Genomic DNA, 27222 nt, shown 5'->3' with positions numbered 1-27222 from the left:
CTTAAACGCCACCTACTGGAAACCAAAAGAAAAGTGCCTTCTTTGCAGCAGGCTAAAGAGAGACCTTTATATAATAAATCTTCTTTCTGATAAAACAACAGAATACACTTCCATTATTGCCCAAGTGGAGACATAGTCCATTAAACACCATTAACAACCAAGGAAACAAGGCATCTCAGAAAGGAAGAGAAAAATCTCCAGAAAATAAGCTTACAGACATAGAAATATGTGACTTAAGTGACAGAGAATTCAGGATGGTACTTCTGAAAAAACTCAGTGAGTTCCAAAACGAGTTATATTAACAATTACAGAAACTGCAAAACAGCTAGATGAGCAGAGCAACAAGATTGAAACCCTCTAAAGAAACCAAATAGAACTTATGGAGAGAAAAAAAAAAACACACAATACGAGAGTTGAAAATTGAGATAGCAAGCTTGGGAAATAGAGTCGACCAAATGGAGGAAAGGATCAGTGATATTGAAGACAGATCTAGAAATAAATCAGAAGGAAGAAGAGAGAAACCGCAGAATGAAAAATAATGAAAGAGAAATACAAGAACTAGCTGATACCATCAGGAAAAGAAACATAAGAATAATGGGCATTACTGAAGGTGAGGAAAAGGAGCAGGGACTAGAAACCATTTTCAGACACATAGTGGGCAAGAATTTCCCAAATCTAGAGAATGGGCTGGAACTTGGAATTCAAGAAGTCAACAGAACACCTAATTATCTCAACCCAAAAAGGCCTTCACCAAGACACATTATATTAAAGTTATCAAAAATCAACGACGAAGACAGAATTCTCAGAGCAGCCACGGAGAAGAAAACGGTAATTATAAAAGAAAACTCATTAGATTATCATTGGACTATTCAGCGCAGACCTTACAAGCCAGAAAGTAATGGAATCAAATATTTAAACTATTAAGTGAAAGGAACTACCAGCCTAGAATAATGTATACAACTAAGCTCTCCTTTAGATATGAAGGAGAAATTAAGACCTTTTCAGACATACAAAAATTGAGGGAATTCTCCACTACAAGGCCTGCACTACAGGAAATACTGAAAGATGTCAGCTCATTGAAAACAAAATAACAACAACAAAAAAATACATAATTAGAAGTAAAGTGGCCATCACGCAAATAGAAGCAGAGGAGTGCAACCCTTACTAAGAACCGGGCATGATAAGCTTAAATAATAATAAGATGATTGCGATAGTAAGATAGTAATGAACGTTCAACATACATAGAAACAAATTGAGATAACAATTACTGAAAAATCCAAATTTGCAAAGGAGAAAGGAGATAGGGCACACAAAGAAGAAAATGGAAGACTGAGTAGATATAACTATCTTTTTCATATTTGTAATGGTAACCACACACCATAGAGCCAGAACTGAAATATATAGCATAAAACAAGAAAAATCAGAGGCAAAACCAACAAAAGCCAACCAAAATAAAGAAAACAGAAACACAAGGACAAAGAAGCAATGGAAACACCAAACTACCAGAAAGCAAAAGATAAAATAGCTTAAGAAGACTTCATATTTCAATAATCACCCTAAATGTAAATGGACTGAACTCACCAGTAAAAAGGCACGGAGTTGCAGAATGGATCAAAAAACAAAAACCAACCATATGCTGCCTCCAGGAGACACATCTCAGCTCCAAAGACAAATATAGACTCAAAGTGAAAGGGTAGAAAATGATATTTCAAGCAAATGGGATTCAGAGAAAAGCGGGAGTTGCAATACTAATATCAGATGAAATCGACTTCAAAATCAAAAAGGTAAAGAAAGATACTGATAATCGGAATCATGCTCCAAGAAGACATAACACTTATTAATATCTATGCTCCCAATCAGGGAGCCCTGAAATATGTAAAGCAATTACTAACAGAACTAAAGGGAGAAACAGACCAAAACACTATCATAGTAGGGGGCCTAAATATCTCACTGTTGGATATGGACAGATCATTCAAACAGAAAATAAGGAAACAACATCCTTAAAGGACACATTAGACCAACTGGACATAACTGACATATACAGAGCCTTCCATCTAGAAACAGCTGCTTATACATTCTCCTCTAGTGTACATGGAACATTCTCAAGAATCGACCACATACTAGGACACAGAGATAGCCTCAACAAATGTAAAGTTGAAATCATACTAACCATATTCTCTGATCATAATTTTTGAAATAGAGATCAACTGCAAAAAGAAATCTGGAAAAAACACAAAAACATAGAGATTAAACAACATGCTACTGAAGAATAACTAGGTCAGGGAAGAAATAAAAGGAGAGATCAAGACATACATAGAAATGAGTGATAATGATAGTACTACATATCAAAACTTTTGGGACTTGGCAACCGCGGTCATTAGAGGAAAGTTCATATCATTATAGGCCTATCTCCAAAAACAAGAATGAGCCCAAATAAACAACCTACCACTTCATCTTAAAACACTAGAAAAGGAAGAACAAATGAGGTCTAAAGTCAGTAGAAAGAAAGAAATAATCAAAGTTAGAGCAGAAATAAATGAAATTGAATACCAAAAAAAAAAGAAAAAAGAAAAAAGAAATGTAACAAAGAGCTGGTTCTTTGAGAAGGTTAATAAAATTGACAAACCCCTGGCTAGACTCAATAAAGAAAAAAAAGGACACAAATAAACAAAAACAGGGATGACAGAGGGGAAGTTCCAACTGACATCGCAGAAATACAAAGGATTATGCAAGGATACTATGAAAAAGTTAATAACACCAGATTTAATAACCTAGAAGAAATGAACCAATATTTAGAAAAATACAATCTTCCTAGGCTGAATCAAGAAGATCTGGAAAATCTAAATAGATCAATCAGCAGTATGGAAATTGAAACAATCATCAAAAACCTACCAAAAATAAAAGTCCAGGATTAGATGGCTTCCTTAGTGAATTCTACCAAACATTTGAAGATTTTATACCTGTACTCCACAAACTCTTCCAAAAATTGGAAGAGGAAGCAATATTTCCCAACTCATTTTCTGAGGCCAGTATTACTCTGATACCAACACCTGGTAAAGATAACACAAAAAAGGAAACTACAGACCAATGTTTCTCATGAACACAGATGCAAAAATCCTACATAAGATACTAGCGCACTGAATACAGGAACATATTTAAAAAATTATACACCACGATCAAGTAGGCTTCATCCCAGGGGCACAGGGATGGTTCAACACATGCAAATCGATTAATGTGTGATACACCACATTAACAAATTAAAAAATAAGAATCATATGATCATATCAATAGATACAGAAAAAGCCTTCGACAATATACAGCATCCATTTATGATCAAAAGACTTAACAAAATCCGTATAGAAGGAAAATACCTTAACATAATAAAGGCCATCTATGACAAACCGTCATCCAACATTATACTTAATGGTGAAAAACTGAAAACCTTCCCTCTAAGATCAGGAACAAGGCAAGGCTATCCACTATCGCCATTGTTATTCAGGATAACATTGGAGGTCCTAGCAAAGGCAATCAGACAAGAGAGATATAAAAGGTTTCCAAATAGGAAACGAAGAAGTCAAACTTTCATTTGTAGATGACATGATTCTCTATATAGAAAACCCTAAAGACTCCAGAAGAACGCTACTTAAACAATAAGCAAATACAATAAAATCTCGATATAAAATCAATGTTCAAAAATCCATAACTTTCCTATAATTTAATACTGAAGTATCAGAAAAAGAAGTGGAAAAAATAATTCCTTTTCCATTTGCAACAAGAAGAATAAAATACCGAGGAATAAATTTAACAATACATGTGATGGACCTATATAATGAAAACTACAAGGTTTTATTAAAAGAAATCGAAGAAGATGAAATAGAAAGATATTCTGTGTTCTTGGATTGGAAGAATCAACATAGTTAAAAGGACCACATTACCTAAAGCAGTATGCTGATTTAACGCAATCTCCATCAAAATCTCATCAGCATCTTTTAAAGAGATAGAACAAAATATCATCAGATTTGTATGGAAGCAGAAAAGACTCCAAATTGCCAAAGCCATCTTGAGAAAAAAGAATGAGGCTGGATGCATCACTCTGCCCAACTTCATATTATACTACAAAGCGATAGTAATCAAAACAGTATGTTATTGGCAGCAAAACAAACACACGGACCAGTGGAACAGAATTGAGAGTCCAGAAGTAAACCCACATTTATATGGGCAAATAATTTTCAACAAAACCAAAAATATTCAGTGGAGAAAGGAAAGCCTCTTCAATAAGTGGTACTGGGAAAATTGGAAGGCCCCCTGCAAAAGAATGAAATTAGACTGTTATCTATCACCACACACTCAAATTAACTCAAAATGAATTAAGGACCCGAATATAAGACCCGAAACAATAAAATGCATAGAAGAAAACATAAGAACCAAACTCAAGGACTTTGTACTTAAAGAAGATTTTATGAATTTGACCTCAAAGGCAAGAGAAGTATAACCAAAAATAAATAAATGAGACTACATCAAAGTAAAAAACTTCTGTTTAGCAAAAGAAATTGGCAAGGTAAAGAGATACCCATCTGAATGGGAATAAATATTTGCAAGCAATGCCTCTGATAAGGGCCTAATATCCAAAATATATAAAGAACTCATACAACTCAATAACAACAAGAAAACAAACTATCCAATGAAAAAATAGGCAGAGGACCTGAACAGATACTTCTCCCTAGAAGACATACAAATGGCCAGCAAATAATGAAAAGATGCTCAGCATCGCTAGCTGTTAGGGAAATGCGAATCAAAACCACAATGAGATACCATCTCACACCTGTTAGAATAGCTATAATCAACAGGACAAGTAATAACAAATGTTGGAAAGGATGCAGAGAAAAAGGAACCCTCATATGCTCCTGGTAGGACTGCAAATTTGTACAGCCACAATGGAAAACAGTATGGAGGTTCCGCAAAAAACAAAGAATTGATGTTCCACATGATCTAGCAATTCCACTATTGGGTATTTACCCCAAAGACTTGAAAACGCATCTCCAAAAACATATTTGTACACTGATGTTCACAGCAGCATTATTCACAGTGGCCAGGACTTGGAAGCAACCAAAGTGTCCTACGATAGATGATTGTTACATATATACATTGGTACACATATACTATAAGAAGAGATGAAATAATGCCATTTGCGACAACTTGGATGGACCTCGAGATAATCATTCTAAGGGAAATAAGCCAGACTCAAAAAGTAGAAAATCACACGATATCACTTACATGTGGGATATAAACCTAAAAGGAATAAATGAACAGGATGAACAGAGACTCAGGGATATGGACAATGGATTAGTGGTTACTAGAGGGTTGGGATTGCGGGAGGAGGGGAGAGGTAGATGGGGCATAAGGGGTCAAATATAGAGGGTTGGTGGCGGGTGAAGTGGGTAAAGGAGATAAAACATGTGGCAACTGAAGGAAACTGGTCTTTGGGTCGTAATTATAATAGAATATATAGATGTCAAATTATAATGTACAGGTGAAAATTATATAATTATATTAACCAATGTTACTGCAATAAACTTAAAAAAAGAAAAGAAAGAAAACACTGAGTAATGTACTAAGGTCATCAGTGAGTTTGGTAATCAATGAGTTTGGAAGATTCCCATAATGAGGAATAGAGAATATTATACCCTGATGGTTTGAAGCTCAAAGGAAAAGATTTTTTTTTTACCAGAAGATGGGAGCTTTAAGTATCTGAACGGAGCATTGCGATGAAGGGGCAGATTCAAATCATTTGAAGTACTTGGTGTAAGCAAGATTGACCTCCCATCCCACCATTTAGAAGGATATAGGAAAAGTAGTGTCTTAAACCAGATTTCCGTAAAGGCAAAGCAGTAGTGGGGTAGTCAGGGAAAGAGTTGATATTGTTTACTAAAGTTCTTAATAGGTGGATATATCTATATATTTTTAACACCCAAATTTTCAAAATTACAGATACAAGAGTTCTCAGAAGTCAACAGATTGGTCTGGAGTAAAGAAGCCAATTTACTTAAGTAAATTAGGTAATAACTTTGCAGAATGGTCAGCATCTTGGGCAGGTTATCTTATAACAAAGGTAAGAGAATTCTGTTCAGAATTTGTTAAGCAAACAGAAATTCTAAAGGAAATGTATCTGAATGCATAGCACGCACAGCAGGCATCGAAGTATTTTTACTGATAATAATAGAAATTTTTGTAGAAAGTGTTTATTACTGGTAGCAATTTCTTTGCTGCTACTAATAACAGTTTTTGAGTAAGAAGATAATTGTTTTATCAAGCAAATTACTATGGTCCTAATGTGCTTATACAATGTCTATTATATATGTCTGTTCATTTTACATTGTAAAATAGTACTTTTTAAAAGGAAATAAATGCTTTATCAGAATTTATTACATAATAAAAAGATTTTTTATGTAATATAAAATATATTTCCCTTTAGCGGCTACTTCTAAAAGAGGATTCATTATCTGAATTTGCTCTAAAATAATAATAAAGATTTTTTTTAAATGAGATTTCACAGAAAAATAAAGATATTTATGATATTCTTCTAATATGAAATTTTTACATGCCTGACAAAAACAAAAAGGTACTCTTGTTCCAAGAAAATGTTTAAAGCATATTTAAAATTCACAGCTTTTGTTTTTAACTCATATTTCAGTTAGTGTTTAAAATGTTATAATAATAATTTATATCTTGTAATTTTAAGAAAATTTCTCTCATTTTCTATAAACATGCTGAAGGTATAATATGCTAAATGTAGATAGAATATGTTGATTTCTTCCAGCTCTGGAATTTTTTATTTATTTATTTTTTTCTTAAGTCATGATATGTGAACCTTATACTTAATGTGCTGGCCCAGAGCATACTTTTTGGTTACTTTACTCATTTGTGTGCTCAGGGAATTAATATACTAAATCTAATGCTTGCTAAATAAAGATAATGTAATTAGCAAAATTAATCTGTAACAAAACATGATGAGTTTAAAAGTGAACTGTAAGTGGGGAAGACCATTTATGCTGAGGCTGTTGGTAGGTCAGGTAGCTGTATTGCCTACTGGGGTCTCAGCCACTTGGGATATTTAGCATTACTAGAGAGGCCGTGATCTGAAATCTTCCTTGCTTGAGTGCACATGACTATAAGACAGTACCCACTTTGCAATGATAAATTATCTCATATATTGTTCTTTGTCATTAATCAGTAGAATAAAATATGTAAAACTACTTAACTCTCCCTAAACCATTTGAGTTTATAGGTTCGGCATGATCTTGCCAGTAAAATCTTCACCTGCTGTAGCATTATGATGAAGCATGATTTCAAGGTGACCATCTATCTTCTTCCACATATTCTTGTGTATGTCTTGCTGGGTTGTAATCAAGATGATCAGCAGGAGGTGAGAGATATTATTTTATTTGGTTTCTGTTTGTCCAAACATTTGTCCAATGAATAGAAAGGCTACATATGAGTAGGGAATGTAGATTAATGTGTTCTACAGATGTGCATGTCTAAATGCTTAGAAAATTTTCTTTAACTTTTTATTTATCAATTATGTTGCTTAGGGTAGAATCTTCGAAAGTATATGTTATATATATGCCCAAATACATACAGCTTTTGAGAAGGATACATATATCTATTGATTGTGATTTTTCCTGGGGAATGGTACTATGGAGTAGGGTAGAGGAAGGAGAATATTTTATTATTCATTTTATAATATTTTCTAAGTTTAATTTTTAACCACATATGTATATAACTTTAAAAATGATTATTTTAATAGCATTATTTTCTAAGTTTAATTTTTAACCACATATATATGTAACTTTAAAAACGATTGTTTTAATAGCATGAGTAGTATATTACTATGTAAAAATTCAAATTATACAAATAAAAGTATACCCTTTGACTACCATTTCTAATCCCATATCTTCAGAAGTTATCATTGTTACTAATTTGATGTGTATTTTTCCAGACCATTTTTTTTAATGTAGTTGGTTCTGTTTTGTTCTTTATGATGGTATTCTGTTGTAGGTATTGTTCTGCAACTTGTTTTCTTCTGTTAATTGAAAGAGACAGTATGCCACCATTCCACCATTTGTTTTATTAACGCTGCATAATATAATACTTCCATTTTATATTTGTACCAAATTTACTTAACTATTGCCATAATAATGATTATTTACAATGTTTTGCTTTTACAAACAATGCTATATTGGGCATCATGGTAGTTCTTTCTTGTGAAAGTGTTTATGTATGTGTGTCTAGGGTGGATTCCAAAAACAAGAACTGTTGGGTTATATGGTATATACATTCAAAATTCTATTAGAGAGTGCAAAATTGTACTGATTTATAGTTCTAACCAGCATTTCATAAATATATCCATTTCCCATGCACTTGCCAGTACTTGATATTTTCAGACATTTAAATTTTAGGGAACACGATGGGTTAAAAAAAAAAAAAAGACATTTTATTGTTTTAATTTGCACTTTCATTATTACCAGTAGTTATGTTCATTGGCCATTCAGATTACTTTTCTGTAAATTGTCGGTTTATACCCATTACTTATTTGTGTGTGTGTGTGTGTGTCTCAATTAATTGGTGGGAGTTCTGCATATATTCTGGATACCAATTTGTGCTAGTCATATCTTACAAATATTTTTCCTAGTTAGTGGTTTTCTTTTTGACCTTTGTTTATTCCTTTTACCATGGAGAAATTTTAATTGTAAATGCCAAATTTATAAAACTTTTATAATTTTTGAATTTTAAGCCATGCCTTCTCATAATCAAATGTCAGAAATATATTTCCTACATTTTCTTATAATTCTTTTGATTTTATATTTAGCCCTTCAATTACTCTGAAATTGATTTTTGTGCATAGCATGAGATTGTTTTAAGTATTTTTTACTACTAGTTAATAATTTTATCATCATTTATTAGAGTAATCTAGAATAATTAAAAAAATTTTTTTGTATTTACTTTCATGAGTCTTTTACAGTAGATTTTCTGTTTAGGATAATCTTTTATTGGTTTAATTATAGATAAGAAAGGTAATTTATTAATCCATGGTAGGTTTTTTCTTTTGAAAATCGTTGCCTTAGAATGGTTAGTCTTATATGTTAGATAATAGCAAAATTGTGTAGATATGTTATTAACCATAAAATGAGTTGTTCTTAGGTTTATGCAGAAATTATGGCAGTTCTAAAGCATGATGATCAGCATACCATAAGTACCCAAGACAGTGCATCTGATTTGTGTCAACTCAGTACACAGACTGTATTCTCCATGCTTGACCATCTCACACAATGGGCAAGGCACAAATTTCAGGCACTGAATGCCGAGAAATTTCCACAAAGCAAATCACACAGAGATAAGGTAGACTCAATGGGTAAGTCATAACTTTGGTTTATGTTCTTAATTATTCACCAATTAGGTTCTTTCTGTATTAATTCTATGATTTAAGCATTATCTTCTAAAAGACCTGTATTTTCTTGTATACCTTTTTTTCCCCTTAAAGTGGCCTTTTCACTAAGAAAAGGCAGTGAATTTATAGTTAGAAAACCTCTAAATTCTCAGCCTCATTGCCTTAGGCAAGATACATACCAAATTTTTCTTTGTATAAAACAAGATTAATATTATCTCTTAGAAGATTGAGGATTAAATAAGATGAATATATAAATTGTAAAGGGTGAAATAAATGCCATGTTAATATTGTTATTAATCTACGCCTCACTGTTAACTCATTTACTCCATGTTACCTCAGTATATTGTATTTACTCTATGTCCCCTCAGTATATTGTGTGTGTACATATACATGTGCATACATATACATATATATGTAGTGAAATGTTCGTTACCTTTTTCATTTGTAAAATACTCTGCAATCTTTTTTACATTTAAGTTTTAAATTTCAAAGGAGATTTTAATTTCATGGCTTTCCCCTCCACTCTTGGCATTTTTATTTATTTTTTTGTTCATTTTTATCCTCTTTGCCTGTCTCTGGTAGTGTTTGATATCAAGCAGCTCTTCAAATATGCATAATACATGTTAGTACTTTATGCCCTGCTATACCTATTGTGCTATTTTTTTGTCCTATGATATTACAACTCCCACTAAGATGATTAAAAGGGGAATCTTATTAGAGGTAAACATGACATCTGCCTTGTGATATAAGCATTTGGTGAGGAATATTAAGACAATAGTGGATACTTTTAATGTCTCAGAACCTGTTTTTTTCATTCTTGCGGCAAGTAGATGAAGTAAATATACTTGCTTCTGTATACTTCAGGCATTTTAATGGACATTATGTTTTCCCCGCCAGGCTTTGAAAAGGCTAATTGAAAAAACTGACTAACAGTTCTTCACTTACATAGTTCTCAATTTCTGAGCATCTCTCTCAGGTGTTCCTATACCTGTGAAAACACATACATTCCTCTTGTTAAGCACAGTAGTTTATTTTTCTAAAAATTTTTGGACTTGCAATAATTATCTCTTCAGGGGAATGTTTTTCTCTGGAATATGGCTAATATATTTTCCATTAATGTAACACTTAAATGTTTGTTTTTGTTTCTACATGTGAAAATGGTACTATAAAACAAAGCATGAACTGTGTTATCACCATTTCTACTAACATTGCAATGAAAATTCTAGCTTTTAAGAATAATATTTGTAATATTTCAAAAGTACAATACCTTTAACATTTCTCATAAATTCGAAATGATGTATAAATTGTGATGGAAGTAAAGGATTTATTTTAAATATTTCTTTTAAATTTATTATCTTAATTATTTAAATTTATTAAAAATAATATGTTTTAAATAAGAGTTTACAAATTGTACTGTCCTCATTTAGAAGTTTCCAATTTATGTCTTTCCTTAGGCTCTAGAAAAAAATTACGTTTTTAAAATATTTGTGATTTTACTTCAAAGACACTTTTACTTTCAGATTCCATTGTAATAGTTGATATTGTACATATGGCAACACAGGAAAAAAAAGATTGTTAACAAAGAATTCTAAACTTTAATAAGAAGGGTAATTTCCATAATTCTGTTCTTTTCCTACCAATAGTTACATTCTATCAGTGTTTTTACAATTATCAATAATAAACATTATATCTTTTGTTTCATGTTTATATCTTTTCAACATTTCGCATGGATTTACATTTAATGCTCACCACAACATTGTAAGAAAGGCAGAGCAAATACTAATACTTCCCTTTTATTTATGAGGAAACAAGCTTGAATAAGTTAAATGATTGCCCGAAATAAGTAATAATAATGAAGTTGGAACAAGAATTCTCTGAGCAATCATCTTGTTGATAGTTATATTCTAAATATGATACCCTAATACATTTATATTAATTTAGTGAAATAAATTGAATTTAAAGTAAATTGAAATTAAAATTGACACTTTAAATTTCATCCTCTAAATCTCTAATTACTGAATTATCTTTTATAATCTAGTATCTACTGTGGATTATGAAGACTATCAGAGTGTAACTCGTTTCCTAGACCTCATACCTCAGGATACTCTGGCAGTAGCTTCCTTTCGCTCCAAAGCCTACACACGAGCTGTAATGCACTTTGAATCATTTATTACAGAAAAGAAGCAAGATATTCAAGAGCATCTTGGATTTTTACAGGTTTGAAATTAATATAGTGAACTTAATAATGATTGCCAGTCTATTATGTTTATATTGTTCATTTTATCAAGTATTTTAGATGCTGTGCTAGGCACTAGATCTTTGTAAGCAATTTAGAAGCTTACAGATCAGTGGAGAGAGATAAACATCCATTCAGTGTAAAATCATAAGTACAGTGAAGTAGATATGCCCTGAGGAAGGACATTAACTCATCTTTTATTTGGGTTGTGGTGAGAGATAGGAGTAGGTAAACAAGGGGTCATTATGGGCTTCTTGAAGATAATATCTAAGCTGGGTCTTGAAGAATGAATAAATGATAGGTAAAAGGAGGAGGCAAGACATTCCAAGCAGAGGCTTCCCTATGGATTTTGGAGAGTAAGTACACCCATCCCTCTGTTTATGCGGATTATCTGTTCCACCCATCTTTTTTTCACTCAGAAGAAAACCACATAGAAAGAGTCCACCAGTACGAAAAAGATACTAAAGAAATAGGCCAATATAAGTCATAAAAATATTTATTTCACATATATCCACAAAATGCTAATGAAAATTCAGAAAAACCAAAATATAGTTTATTAGCTGTCAGTATCTATACTGTAATCTAAAGCAATCAACCTCTTTAAAATTGGCACAAAGTCACTATCTTCATCACTTGAAATATTTGGAAGTACTACTTCGGTTTCATTATCTATGTTTATGTTTTTGGATGATCTTTTTCTAACCCCATCTTTTGCTAAGTTTTCATAAATTCTTCGATATTTACTACAACATTTTAAAAAATCTTTTTGAAAATTTAAGTCTTGTTGGATGTTTGGATCAATGTCTACAATTGCAAGTTTCCAGTTTTGTGGCCAGTTGAAGAGCTTTGTAAATATTTTCTGCAGTGAATGAAACTGGTTCAAGATCACTGCCGTATTCATTGGCAGGATGGGCTTCAGATATTACGTGAATTCATTATCAGTTAATTTGTTATTATCATCTGTATTCAAATTGTCATAGCATTCTTCTTGAAATTTATTTAATAAATTAATAATGCCAGTTGATTCCTCTTCACTTCTTGGAACCATATGCCTGGGTACAACCATTTCTGGCTATACTGCTTTCCAACAAACATTTAAAGGTGATGGCTTTATACCACTCAAAGCTAAAGCAATATTCTTGGTACAACTTAAAACTGTATTTATTCCAGGTTTCTGTAACTGTAAGTGATTCATTATCTTCAAGTTAATTTAAAATGTCATTAAAACTCCATTCGATATAATTAGTCTTAGTGGTGGAAATAATGACTTGATCTAAATGTTGGATCAAGGAAGTTGTATTTGGTGGCAAATATACAACTTTTATATTTGGATGCTCTCAATTATGAGGATGACCAGATGCATGATCTAAAAGTATTTTAAAAAGGAAGACATTTTTCCTTCATACAATTTTCAGCTTCTACAGCAAAACATTTGTAAAACCAGTCACAAAAAAAGTCAGTAGCCACCCATGCTTTTTTATTTGCCATACAGTGAATGGAAAGATTATTATTAATTATGTGTTCGTATTAGTTTTTCATACATTGCTGAGTTAAGCTATTGTTTTTTAGAAAGAATAATCGCCAGTGATGGAATTGAAAAAGAAAGAACTGCTTAAAATGAGACCACATAAATGGAAACTGTGTATAAAACGTCCACAGTCCACATAAATGGGGAATATTTACCGCATATTAAAAAACTTACATAAAAATTATACCATGTAAATTGAAGGATGGGTGTATATGCTAAAGAGTAAAGTGTTAGTTTTGGAATGGCAGAGGGAAGATAATCACAGAGGACTTTTTAGTTTCCCAGGATTCTTAGAGGATTTGAACCAGCGAAGTGCTTTAGTCAGAATGGCATTTTAGCTAAATGCCTATGGGAGTCATGGAGGAAAGGTTTGATTAGGGCTGTGATTTAAGGCAAACAGGCCATTACTATTGTAAGAAATGTGGCCCTGAATAGGGGATAAGTGGATAGGAGGATGTACTGATTATAACAGGAATCAGCCATGGCAATATTGGTTAAATAATGGGTTAAGTGATAATATTATGACCGTGTAGGGAAGAAACTAAGGGCAAGTGGGGCTAATATAATGGTATTAAATAAGAGGTCAAAATTTCTTGGCTTTTTCAGGTCAAACTGTAGTGAGAGAACTGGAAAATTAGTAGCTTGTAGTCTGTATAAAATATTAGCCCTCTTCTGTCTTATTTTCCTCCTTACTAGCTTTGAGTCTATTGTTCATTGTTAAAGTCATTCTCTTTCCATGGATGTTCAGTTCTCTCTTTTTCTTCCTCTGTGTTGTACTCACTTTGTAAAATCCAGCCCTGGATAAACTCACCCATCTTCCTTCCCAGTGTCTTCTTGTAAGGAGCTGAACATTGCTGGAGAAAAATCACACAATCACGAAATGAGTTTTAACTTTTTAAGTTCATAATCTTAGACATCAACTGGACTCTAACAACTGCCTCAGTCCTTCTGTGTTTCTCTAGTAAATCCACTTTCCTACTCTTCAAGGTGACTGTTTTCTTACCTTCTCTTTATTTCTTTCCTTCTACCTCACTTACTTAACTCAACTGATGATCTCGCTTCATTGGTCTTTGGGAAAATAGAAGCCAAATGTCTGCCAAATCTGAAAATACACTGGCTTCTGTGCCATATTCTTTTTCTTGTCTTCTGTTGTTTCTAAGGACCCCTTCCTGTCAAAATTCAGTCCTACTTGTATTCTCAATTTCAGGGATTTCATTCTTCAAATATTCTTGCTTTCTCTAGTATCATTAATTTCTCTTTCTCAACCAGAGTATATAGGATATATACTCTGATATCTCCTATTTTAATTTTTTACAATTCCCTTTATCTTAGGTTCTGTTTCCCTTCATAGTCAATTTTTTAAAGAATTGTCTGTCTTCCTTATATTCACTTCTTTACTTCTCATTCACTCTTTGTCCATTCCAATAAGCCTTCTTTCTCCATTTCACTGACACTATTGCTAGGAAAATCATTGGACTCATGTTACCAGATCTAATCAGTGTTTCCCAGTCCTTATTTTCTTAACCTCACAGCATCATTTGACCACTCCTTTCTTTATAAGACATCTGCTTTTCTTCCGTGGCTCCTGGGATACCACATTCTCCAGGTTTCTTCAAACTACTCTGGTTTCTCCTGTTAGTTTGATTTGTTAGTTTTTATCTATGAATATAGAATGGAAGTTCTCTCCTCTCCTCCTTCGGGTCTCTTTTCTTCTCTCTATATTCACTTTCTGAATCATGCCATCCTTTCCCCTGTCACCGAAACTTTTATCTCAAGACTGACTATCTCCTTCTAACCCAGATTTGATGTCTTGGGTTTCTTGAAGGCATCTAAATACCAATATATTAAAATGCTTGTTTAAATTTTTTTACTTTGTTTTAAAATGCAGTAAAACACTTATAAACTATACTCAGCAGATTTTATTATAAATTGGGTCAGAAAAGAGTTCAGGACCTTGAGGTTCTTTACAGCTCTTGTTATCAATAACAGTTACTAATATAGGTTCATATTTAAGTGGAGTAAGTGTTGCAGCAATAGAATGGCTGGGAATAAAATTACAATTTTATTGTGAGTCTGCCTTGAAACAAAACTTATTGCTTTGAGAAAAAATTCTCATATGCCCTTTTCACATAAACTCGTGGTTTTTAGTTTTATTTTCCTCTCTGTTTTCCCCCTCATTTGATTGCTTTTTAATGGTCGAACAAAGAAATTATATGCTGCTATGCATGAACCAGATGGAGTGGCTGGAGTAAGTGCAATTCGAAAGGCAGAACCATCTCTTAAAGAACAGATCCTTGAACATGAAAGCATTGGCTTACTGAGAGATGCCACAGCTTGTTATGACAGGGCTATTCAGCTAGAACCAGACCAGGTAAGATAATAAATGAAAGACAACATAATGAAAAGAGCCGAGCCCTTAACTCTGGAAAACTTAGTTTTAATACTGTTTTTACCAGTGTCCCAGTGTGTCTGGAAAATATTTAACCATCACTGAGCTTGAGTTTCCTGACTGATAAAATTAGAGATTTGTGCTAGATGATCTCAAAGATCTCTTCCCATACCAAATTTCTGTGACCTGAGAAAACCCTCAAATCAATGAGATTTATTGTGGAGTATATTTAGATTAAACTGTGTGTGCAATTACTCTAAAATTTCTATTTTTGTTTGCTATTAAAAATATAAGATATGCATCAATTTTTAATAATAGTAGTGATTCTCTACAGTCTAAGAAACTTTTACAGATTACCAACATCTGTGAATCTCTGAAATGAGCCCATAGAATCATTGAGCTACAATTTCTCGTGGGGGTATGTTACATAGCTTTTGTTTATGGGGACAGGAAAGGAATTTAGAATCATTGATTTATAATCTTGACCTAGGTTCTCTCTAATCTTGGGGTATTGCTTTTTGCCATATTTGACATGTTCATTTCTCAGAAGCTCAATGTACAGGGCCTTTAATTTTTTACAATCTTATTTTCGGTTTTAAAGAAAATTGCATAACACTATTTAACTTTTTAGATTCTAAACCCAAAATATATATTGATAATATTGTGACCTTGAGTTTTCATTTTATATTTGACAAATAATATGACAAGTAATCTTTAAATAAAATAGTAAAGAGTACTTGTTACTTTTATATTTGATCTGAACCAAACATTAGATCAAATCTAGAAGAAATAATACATTTAATGTGAGATTTTTAAGATTGTCTGCATTTAAAAAAACCTATTCAGGTATGTGTAGGACATTGGTAAGGGACTCTGCCATATAGCAAAGCAAGGTAATTACTAACGTAAGAAGGGTAGGCTCAATGAGGTAAATAGTATTTTTAAAAATAGATATTAGTTAAACTGTTTTTGGTTCCCAAGATATATTTGAAATGACAATTGTTATTTTAAATTTTTAGATCATTCATTATCATGGTGTAGTGAAGTCCATGTTGGGTCTTGGTCAGCTCTCTACTGTAATCACTCAGGTTAATGGAGTTCATGCTAACAGGTAATATTTTTTGAAAGTATGATTTTCTTTTGTTTTATATCTTAATAGGGAATTTTTAAATTGATGAATTGGGTTGACATAATGTTTACTAAAGTAATGAAATGTTTTTTATGTTTTCATGCATTAGAGATAAGCACCAAAAAATACATTTTCCTCTATCTGATCTTGGAAGCTAAGCAAGGTCGGGCCTGGTTAGTACTTGGCTGGGAGACCACCTAGGAAGACCAGGTGCTGTAGGTGTAAAATAAATGAATGAATGAATGATTGTAAGCTGACAAGGTCCTTGCAATCTGTGAGGTCAACCAAGTGTTGCCATGCCTAAAAAAAAATAAAAATAAAAATAAAAATTTTTCCTACTTTCTCATAGCACTTAACAGCTTATCTTTTGTCCAAAGAGTCATCTTTGAATTATATCTCCTTTAATAGAGAAACCTTCGAGAACTCACTTATTCCTGATGAGGCTCAATCAGCTCTGCCTACATTGTCAACATCAGTTTATTTTCTGTGTTGGGGAGGGAGAAATTTTGTGACTGCATATGGAATACCACTCTAGACTCTGTGGGTTGATTTTTCCCTAAAAGATTGATAAAAATGAAAGCAGCCTTCTTTTTTTAAAGAAAATGGGTTTGTTATAGCAAATCAAATGATTACCTCTCCCCGCCCCCCACAAAAATAAATAAATAAAGTAACACTTATGTGTGGCAGATACTAACGCCAGACAGTTTTTAGTTTGGAGAATAACAGGAAGTTGGTTCTGCTCTTGAAACTGCCTTGCTCTGAGAACTGAAAGCCTTATTCCTTAATATATTTACTAGACCCCAAACGACTTTTCTGGGCAGTGAGGTCTGGTCAAAAGGGAGAGGATCTTAGTTAACCAAAAGGCACACAGGCCACCACTTTCAATTAGATTACTCTGAAAGCAGCTCTTCTAAGTACAATTTCTGTCAACTCAAAACTGTGATTTATAAAGACCGCCATTCTGTAATGTCCCAGAGCATAGAAGCTCACTGTTGGCCAGATGGTTTCACAGTAGTAGAATAAAAATGAATTATGGAGGAAACTGCAGAAGCAGGGAAAGATTATATATTTTAGATATATTTCTCCAGATTAGTTGAGAGACCTTATGAATAAAGAGATTGTAAGAATTTGGTACAGTTTGTCATGGCTCAAGCTGAGGTGTCAAGTTTTCTTATGATGCACACTGGACAGAGTCCTCTTTCATTTTCTCTTTTGATCTGGGATACATACAGCCTCCTGATCTATGAAAAGGCAAGTGTCAATAATTTAATGAATGCTGCTACATAATATTGGAGCAAATGATCATTAAGGGTATGTGTTTTCCTTGGGGAGAATATTTGCATTTAAACAAATATTTCTCCAAAATTATTAACTATGCTTGAGCTACACTGTCATTGTTTTTAATGTACCCATTTATGGGGTTAAGTTCTCAAAGCTGGATCCTCATTGCCACTTGGTACTTTTTGGTATAATGCTTGGTATGACACAGCCCCTCTGGATAGCACATCTTACTAATTCTACTCAGATTTTTATCCTAAAACTGATATTCTGGCATCTGGTGATAAACTTGTAAAGTTATTAAAAATTGTAGTTTTGAAAATTTTATTTCTATTGTATTTCTGTTAGTCTTGTTCAAAATTCTTTTTGGTGGTATTCATATTTAGAAATTAGAGAATATTCAGTATTTATGCTGCTATTTTAGATTTTATTAAATAAAAGTTTACTCATTTGTTACATTTTCTTTATGGATTTTTATTACAGAAAGAGCAAGGATAGCACTGATCCCATCCTCTTTGAGTCTGTTATTTATTTATAATTTAGGGATATATGTGCCTATCATAGTTATTAGTTAACTAAATGGAAAAATGTGCCTACCCTAGCCAAGCGTCTAGCATATAGCAGGTATTCAATTCAAATGATCTGATTAATAAAGCGGACATATGGGGAAGTCTAGCTTCTTTTATGCAACCATGACCCACCCAAAATATCACAAGCCATCTTAGTGTCACATAGTAGAATACTTAGGAAAAACAATTACTTATACTGGTTTTACACATTCAAATTTTAAAGTAACTGAAAATATTTTTAAAATAGGTTTATATTTTAGATAGCTAATTTTGTATCATTGTTATGCCATTGACACATCACTTGTAACTTTCTTAAGCCCTTATTGTTGAATGTCCTCTACACCCCCCAACTCCCATCCCACCAGCTCTTATATTTTTGTCTTAAATTTAATTCAAAATTCCAAGTTATTGGAATTGCTTACGTCTGATTGCATATATGTTCAGTTGGCTTTTTTTCTTCCTTTCCCTTTGTTCAAGTTAAGCATGGAACTAATCTTATAACTATACTTTGTAATTATCCAGTTATTCTGCTCTAATACATGACACAATTTAATTTGTCCAGGAATGATATTTTAAAATGGCTCTATCAGAAGTAATTATTGAAGACATGTTTTCGGGGAATGGAAAGATTAAAATTTGGCAGGTTGTTTTGGATAGAGATAATTATTTTGTATGTATGTACAAAATATAATACAAATGCAATAAGTAGAGTGATAAATAAATACAATAAATAGAGTATCTAAACCAAAATAAAAATATTTAAATGCCACTTTAAATTTAAATAAATAAAAGCTTAGTTGTTATGGTTTTTTTTTTTAATAGGTCTGAATGGACAGATGAATTAAACACATACAGAGTGGAAGCAGCTTGGAAATTGTCACAGTGGGATTTGGTGGAAAACTATTTGGCAGCAGGTAAAATTACTTCTTAAATATAAGCAGTTTTAATATGCTATAAATATTCAGACTTAAGTAGCTAAGTAACAGTCATAATTAATCTATCAGCCTGTTTTACAATAGCCTTGTTCAGTTGTTCAAGTAGAATGAAACCATCTGTTCAGAGTTTCTCCTGACCATTTTATTATATGAAATAAAGCGTTTTCTTAGACCCAGCTACCATGGTCCTTGACTCTTCATTTGTTTTTTAGATGGGAAATCTACAACATGGAGTGTCAGACTGGGACAGCTGTTATTATCAGCCAAAAAAAGAGATATCGCAGCTTTTTATGACACACTGAAACTAGTGAGAGCAGAACAAATTGTACCTCTTTCGGCTGCAAGCTTTGAAAGAGGCTCTTACCAACGAGGATATGAATATATTGTGAGGTATTTTGAGGTTTCCATTTTTATATTACTGGTCTATAACTGCCATCTGACAGGTTTAGAATTTTTTAATTAGTAAATAACTGATGATATGTCTGGTATCATGCATAGTTAGACAAAATGGCTCTTTATTCTTTAATTCACATCTTGCAATTGAAAAATGTTCTAACATACATCCTATTAATTAGGAAGGCAATTATGAGATTTCTAAAAAATATCAAAAATATATTTGTCTTCATATAATTTATACTTTATTTTCTATACAACTGACCTAAATAATGTAGACATCTACTGTGCTTGGCACATTGGTGTTTTCCTTCCTCATTAAGAAATGCATTTCACATTCCTACCACCCCCCAAAAACATATAGGCATTACATTACTAGAAAGGAGTGCTAAATTTTAGAGAGAGGAAAGACCATAATGGAAAACATTTTAGGTCTGTTAATTCATCTGAAGAAAATAAACAAATGTTTTAATTGAACTATAATAAATTAAAAATATAAGTAAGCAATTTTTTCTTTTTAGTTAGAAGAATTTACTATGTTTTATATCAGCCTCTTTGGTAACATGTTCAATGAAACCAGAGATTGGACCACCGAGATTAATTCTATTCTGTAGCTACTCAGCTGCATTCTTGAGCACTTAGTCATAGATACTGACAATGCATAGGAAAAAAGTTAGTGTGATTGTTTCCTTCAGAGGGAAGCATTGCTTTCACTCTTAGGGGAAAAAAAAAAAAAATTAAAAATTGCATTCATATCCCTCATACAGTGTTGGTAGGATTGCGAATCGGTACAGCCACTGTGGAAAATAGTCTGGAGGTGCCTCAAAATATTAAAAATAGATATACCTTTTGACCTAGCGATTCAAAGTAAACCAAAACAATAATTTGTAAAGATCTAAGCATCCTTATGTTCATGGCAGCACTGTTTACAGTAGCCAAGATATGGAAGCAACCTAAATGCCCATCAACAGACGATTGGATAAAGAAGTTATGGTTCATATATGCAATGGAATATTACTCAGCCTTAAAAAAATAAATAAATAAGTGAAATCCTCCCATTTGCAATGATGTAGATGGACCTAGAGGTTATTATGCTGAGTGAAATAAGTCAGAGAAAGATAAATACCATATAATTTTAGTTATATGAGGAATCTAAGGAACAAAAAGAACAAACTAATTGAAACCAGACTTACAAACACAGAGGACATTCTGGTGAAGGCCAGAGGTGAGGTGGGTGGGGGATTGGGAGAAAGCAGTGAAGGGTTAAAGCACAGATTAATAGTTGATGAGTGGTCAAGGGGATGGGGAGCATGGTATAGGGAATGCAATCAGCAGAGATGTGATGGATATGTATAGAGTCAGAGGGAAGATAGAGTAATCTGCAGGATCATTTCATAAACTACATAAATGTCTAACCAATGTTCTGTATGCTTGAAACTAATAATAGAATAAAATAAAATCATTCACAAGCCTATTACTCATTATATAACTACTATTAATTTTGGATATTTTCCTTTTTAGACTTTGAATTCATGTATGTGAATTTAACTTAAAAAAACCAAAAAAACCTAAAGGTGTGTTTGTAGTATATATATATATATACAGTATGGTATCCTGCTGTTGAATGTTATTAAAGCCTCTTAGTAAACCAAAAAAAAAGGTGCATTCATTTCACAATTTTTTACTATCATCAACTATCAGGTCCTCATATAGTATAAATCAATTATGTTGATTTATAATGGATCCATATTTTATCTTCATATAGGTGATAAAGTTTGATTTTCATACATTTGAATTGAATTTTATATACCCTTCTCCAGTTTAATTAATAGGAATTTGGGGATCACAGCAAAGCAGTAAATATTTAAATCAACATAAATTGGTATTTATACCTAATTTGAAAAGATAAATAAATGTTACTGTTTATATATACCAAGAATATATATTAGTTAAAGTTCTTTCAAAAGAAACTACACATTTCAGATTCTTCATGGCTAAATTAAAGTACATGCTTTATAGATCAGATTAATAAGGCTGGATATTATAATATTTTAATGTTGGCTCTGTCTATCTTCAGATTGCACATGTTGTGTGAGTTGGAGCATAGCATCAAACCACTTTTTCACAAGTCTCCAGATGACAGTTCTCAAGAAGATTCTCTAAACTGGGTAGCTCGACTAGAAATGACCCAGAATTCCTACAGAGCTAAGGAGCCCATTCTGGCTCTTCGGAGAGCTTTATTAAGCGTCAATAAAAGGTTTTCCACACTTTTTTGTTTTAATGTCAGTTACCGTGAATTTAGTATTATATTTGCATATTATTTGGGAGCATTTATTTTTTTCTAATTTTCTTTCTGAAGCTGTATTTTTCTGTTTACTTCTCAGTGCTACTCTGTATAGTTGAAATGAACCTAGAACTTAAGAATTACATGTATATGCAATATATATATTTTTTAATGTTAAAAACCTATCTGGGGGAGGTACGATGTAAGTCAATAATGAGGTCTTCACATACTCATAATTAATAAAAATGGAACACTCTTAAGAAAATTAAAATTAGTTTTTAAACAAATTAATCTTTGAAGTGGTATATTGAGAATGTTTCATGTTGAGAAGAGATATTTTAATTGTTGTTGAATATACTTAAAAATGCTCTCCACCTCACCCCTACCCCGTTTTGTCACATTTCTTTAGACCAGATTATAATGAAATGGTTGGAGAATGCTGGCTACAGAGTGCCAGAGTAGCTAGAAAGGCTGGTCACCACCAGACAGCCTACAATGCTCTCCTTAATGCTGGAGAGTCACGACTTGCTGAACTGTATGTGGAAAGGGCAAAGTGGCTATGGTCCAAGGTAACATCCAGGGGAATGGCATCATATATATGTATTGTGTTGCAGATTATGTACTTCCTACAAAGGCCTGAGTGAGAGATGATTCCTAACCTGAATTCAGAATCTTCTTTTTCTGTCAACTTTCTTCGTCATTTATCTACCATAATTGGGAAGAAACTGTTCCTTCTGTCCTGAAGTCCCTAAATATTTTTTCGTTTCAAGGCTGAAAGTGTAGTTCTCTCATTTTTTCTTGAGAGAAGTAACCAATTTTTACTTTGTTTTTACCTTCTCTATGTATAAAGGGATCATGTAGTAAGCATTCAAAAAATACTTGTTAAATGAACACAACAATGTCCTTACATCCTTGGCAGATAATTGGTTTTGCATGGACTTGCCAGTATTACTGTCAAGATTCACTTCTAATTTTCTAGCCTGTTAGAAAGAGCTTAGCTTCAGAAAAAAAGTCACCAGTAATCTTCAGATTAAAGCTACAATAATGATAAAAGGACTTTTTAAATATCTAAACTACTTGCAAAGCTTATGCTTCAGATTTAAATGGCTGTTACTTAACATATTTCATGCTTACCATCAGTCTAGAATTAGTCATAGGCATAGTATGTTTTGAAATTGACATTTACTAACTGTAGCTGGTTGTCTTTGATTGCACCAACTTTATAGGTGGCTGAGAAAGGACAGTGGAGGAGATGTTTCCTGGATAGGAAATGAAAATAATAACTTAGCCTGCATTAGTCAGTACCTGTCATTTTCTGAGCTAGTGCTAACCTATATATTGTAATGCCTAAAACTCTATATGTTAAAAATGCAGTTTGTCATCTAATATTTAGTACCTATTTCTCTTCCCATATTCCTTATTTTGCTGGGTAGGACTCTCTTGCATTCTTTCAGCCAAGACAGAAATCTGGACATCACCCTGAACTTCTCTCCCTCACTTTCCACATCTAGTTGGAGACTAAATCACCTTAGAAAAGTCTTTTGAATCCTCACCCTCTTATTTATCTCTGCTGCTTTCATTCATACCCTTACTTTTACAGCCTATAACAATATTAACAGCCTTTTGGGGGTCCTCACCATTTCTGTATATACTTTACTGCTGCCTGTGGTCTCTCTGAAATAATATGTTGAATCATGTTGCTCCCCTTATTAAAATCCTTCAAAATATTCTTCATGCCTTTCGAATTAAGTCTGAACTCTAGGAAGTACACAAGGCCCATTATGACTGAGTCCTAGTCTCCTTCTTCAGTCTTATTTGTCACCATCTCACAAACCCTTTAGACTTCAGCTAAAACCAGACTACTTACCCTTCTCCCAATTAAAATTATTATTCCTTCTACCAAGAATGTATTTCACTGAATTCTCTGCCATGAAAATTTATTCTCATTCTTTAAGACCTAATTCAGATTTTCCTCATTTGGTAACCTTTCCTGACTGCTGCTCTCCTCCATTTTTCTATATTTTCAGATAATTTTTAGGGGATTCCTTTTTCTTTCCTCCATAATACACATGTATATTCCTCAGTTAATAGCACTTAGCTAATTGTGTTGTTATTTTACATAGTCTATTTCCTCACTTGATTGTGAACTTTTTTAAGCCAGAGATTTTGATTTATTCATGTTTGTTTATCCCCAGTCATATACATATATAAGTTCCCTGCACTTTGATTAACTATGAAATGAATGAGTAAATGAATGAATAAATATGAGTTCTTCATGAAATGAAACACTGCTTCTTTTTTAGGATTTTCCTTTCTTAGGACGGAAATAAGAGCTAAACGTAAAATTACAAATGAATTTATACATAAAATATCTAATGAACTTTAAATCCTAACAATTTTATTTGTTTTTCAGAAAATGTAAATATGTTCTTAAATTTAAAAGCTGGTTGTTGCCATTTTTCTTTTAGGGTGATGTTCACCAGGCACTAATTGTTCTTCAAAAGGGTGTTGAGTTATGTTTTCCTGAAAATAAAACCCCAACTGAGAGTAAGAACATGTTAATCCATGGTCGAGCTATGCTACTAGTAGGCCGATTTATGGAAGAAACAGCTAACTTTGAAAGCAATGCAATTATGAAAAAATATAAGGTAATTATATCTATAATGCAGTTTTAATTAGAAACTCTTTTTTTGTTTTTGAAAATGGGTAAAATAATTTTAAAGTCCATATGGAAGAATACAGATATAAAAATAGCCAGGAAACTCTTTTGACTTTTTAGTGAGTATATAACATGAGTATATAGCTGGAGGAATTAAAGTAAATAAATTCATGAAACTACCACCTAGGTCAAGAAGTAGAATATTATTAGCACATTACAACACACCCTAATCACCCTCACTCCCCAAAGTTAACTAAACCCTAGTCTGAAAAGTTTTCAACAAGCGCAATATATAACTTCCTTATTAGTTGTTAAGCTAATACATGGATGGTATTACAAGTCAGTTATTTCTCAGTTACCCATGGGTCAAAGAAAAAATAGCAAAGGGAATTAAAAAATACTTTGATTGATAAAAATATGACATATTAAAACCTGTGGAATGCCTCTAAAGCCATTCTTGAAATGAATTTTTTATTTGCACATATTAGAAAAAAATAGAGGCTCCAAAATTAATGAGCTAAATATCCATCTCAAAGAGTTAAAAAAGGAACTGAAAAAGAAAAAGTAAAAATAACAAAGAATATACACTATAGGAAATAATAAAGTAATAGCTAGTAGCTAGAATTTGTGAGGCAGATTAACTAAGAAGTTAAATAGGCAAAAAGTTTTAGAGCCGCGTAGGAAGCTGCCTAAGTCTTTGAAGACAGTGGTGCACATGAATAACTCAAAACTATGAGGACCCGCTAGAGATAACTTCTAAGGAAAGAATAATGTGTGCGGGGGCGGGGGGTGGGGGACGTGGCAAATAATGTCCATTGATATAAATCATCAATGTCTATCTTTTGGGACACAGCAGGATAGAAAAAGGTAAAGTGTGACAAGTATATCTGGAGGGGGCAAACTGAGAATAACTAGCATACATATCAAGATTTATTATAAAGGTATACTAATTAAGATGATTTTGTATTCATGTAAGATTAGACAAATAAACCAATGGAAAAGAAGAACAGAGAATCCAGAAACAAATTCCTGATAATACTGTGGAATAGTGAGGAATAGTCTTTTCAATAAATGATGTTGTATCATTTGGATATCAGGGAAAAAACAATCAAATTGATACCTTCTCACACCATAAACAAAAACGAACTTCATATAGATTATAGATCTAATTTTGTGAAATACAAAATAATAAAGCTCCCAAATAATAATATAGGAGAGTATCTTCAAACTAGAGATGAGTCAGGACTTCTTCAATAGACCAAGGACACTAACCGTAAAAGAAACAATTGATAAATTTGACTAAGTTAAAATTATGATTTTGTTTATCCATAGATACTGTTAAGAATGTAGAGGCAAGCCATAGATTACAAGGTGTTTGCAATATATAAGTGATAAGAGGCTCATGTCTATAATATAATAAGAACTAATAAGAAAAATACAGACAACTCAATTTTAAAATGGGATAGAAAACTTCACAGAAGTAAATATATATAGATGACCCCAAAAAAGAAAAAAGAAAATGTCAAATGTAGTAAAAAGGAATAAATGCAAATTAAAAGCATTATGAGATAACACTATATACCTGTCAAAATGGCTAAAATTTAAGATTGACAGTTCCAAATGTTAGGCTATAGAGCATTTAGACTCCCATAAAATGCTGCTGTAAGATTAATTGGTACAATCATTTTGGAAAACAGTTTGGCATTTGCTGCTAAAGATCATAGTACTAACATATAGCAATGAAACCAACAAACCAAAGTTACATGCAACAACTTGGATTGATCTTACAAACATAATGTCCAATGAAAAAAGCCAGATACAGAATAATACATTTAGTATGATTCCATTTATATAAAGTTCAAAAACGGACAAAACAAAATTATATTAGAAATAGAAATAGTGGTTGTCTTAGTCTGTTTGGGCTACTGTAACAGACATACCATATATTGGATGGCTTAAACAAACATTCATTTCTCACAGTTCTGGAAACTGGGAAGTACAAGATTAAGGCACTGACCAATTTATGTCTGGTGAGGGCCTGCTTCTCAGTTCATAGATTACCATCTTCTCATTATAACCTATCGTGGTGGAAAGGGTCAAGGGAGCTTCCAGGGGTCTCTTTTATAAGGGCATTAATTCCATTCATGAGAGTTCCACCCTCATGACCTAATCACCTCTCAAAGGCCTCACTTCCAAATACCATCACATTAGACATTGAGCTTTAGCGTATGAATTTTTGTTTGGCGGAGGGACAAACATTCAGTCTATAGTAGTGGTTATTTTTTGGGGAAAGGAAAGGGATAGTGATTGGGAGGGTGAACGGGGAACTCATGTTTCTAGAGTTCTTGTATAGGTGTTACCACTTGGTGATGACTGA

At 32.7% G+C, this 27222-nt stretch overlaps 1 protein-coding gene across 6 annotated transcripts in view; it reads left to right on the top strand.

Moving 5' to 3' along the window:
* Window positions 1-27222, top strand: part of ATR (ATR checkpoint kinase) — a 136248-nt gene that overhangs the window by 83705 nt on the left and 25321 nt on the right. For all 6 annotated transcript variants that reach the window (XR_005655772.1, XM_039876468.1, XM_039876469.1 and 3 more), the window contains 11 exons: window positions 5989-6109; window positions 7286-7423; window positions 9199-9409; window positions 11484-11662; window positions 15416-15580; window positions 16618-16709; window positions 19397-19488; window positions 19722-19899; window positions 21980-22159; window positions 22596-22755; window positions 24655-24834. Coding sequence is in view for 5 of the 6 variants with exons in the window: in XM_039876468.1 (XP_039732402.1) it covers window positions 5989-6109; window positions 7286-7423; window positions 9199-9409; window positions 11484-11662; window positions 15416-15580; window positions 16618-16709; window positions 19397-19488; window positions 19722-19899; window positions 21980-22159; window positions 22596-22755; window positions 24655-24834 (1696 nt within the window). In the remaining variant the exon portion in view is untranslated. The remainder of the gene's footprint in view (window positions 1-5988; window positions 6110-7285; window positions 7424-9198; window positions 9410-11483; window positions 11663-15415; window positions 15581-16617; window positions 16710-19396; window positions 19489-19721; window positions 19900-21979; window positions 22160-22595; window positions 22756-24654; window positions 24835-27222) is intronic.

This window comes from Pteropus medius, unplaced genomic scaffold (genome assembly GCF_902729225.1).
Source record: "Pteropus medius unplaced genomic scaffold, Ma_sr-lr_union100, whole genome shotgun sequence".
In the NCBI taxonomy this organism is placed as follows: Eukaryota; Metazoa; Chordata; class Mammalia; order Chiroptera; family Pteropodidae; genus Pteropus; species Pteropus medius.
The sequence above is the reverse complement of the archived record's forward strand: the minus strand, read 5'-3'. Positions and strand labels throughout refer to the sequence as shown.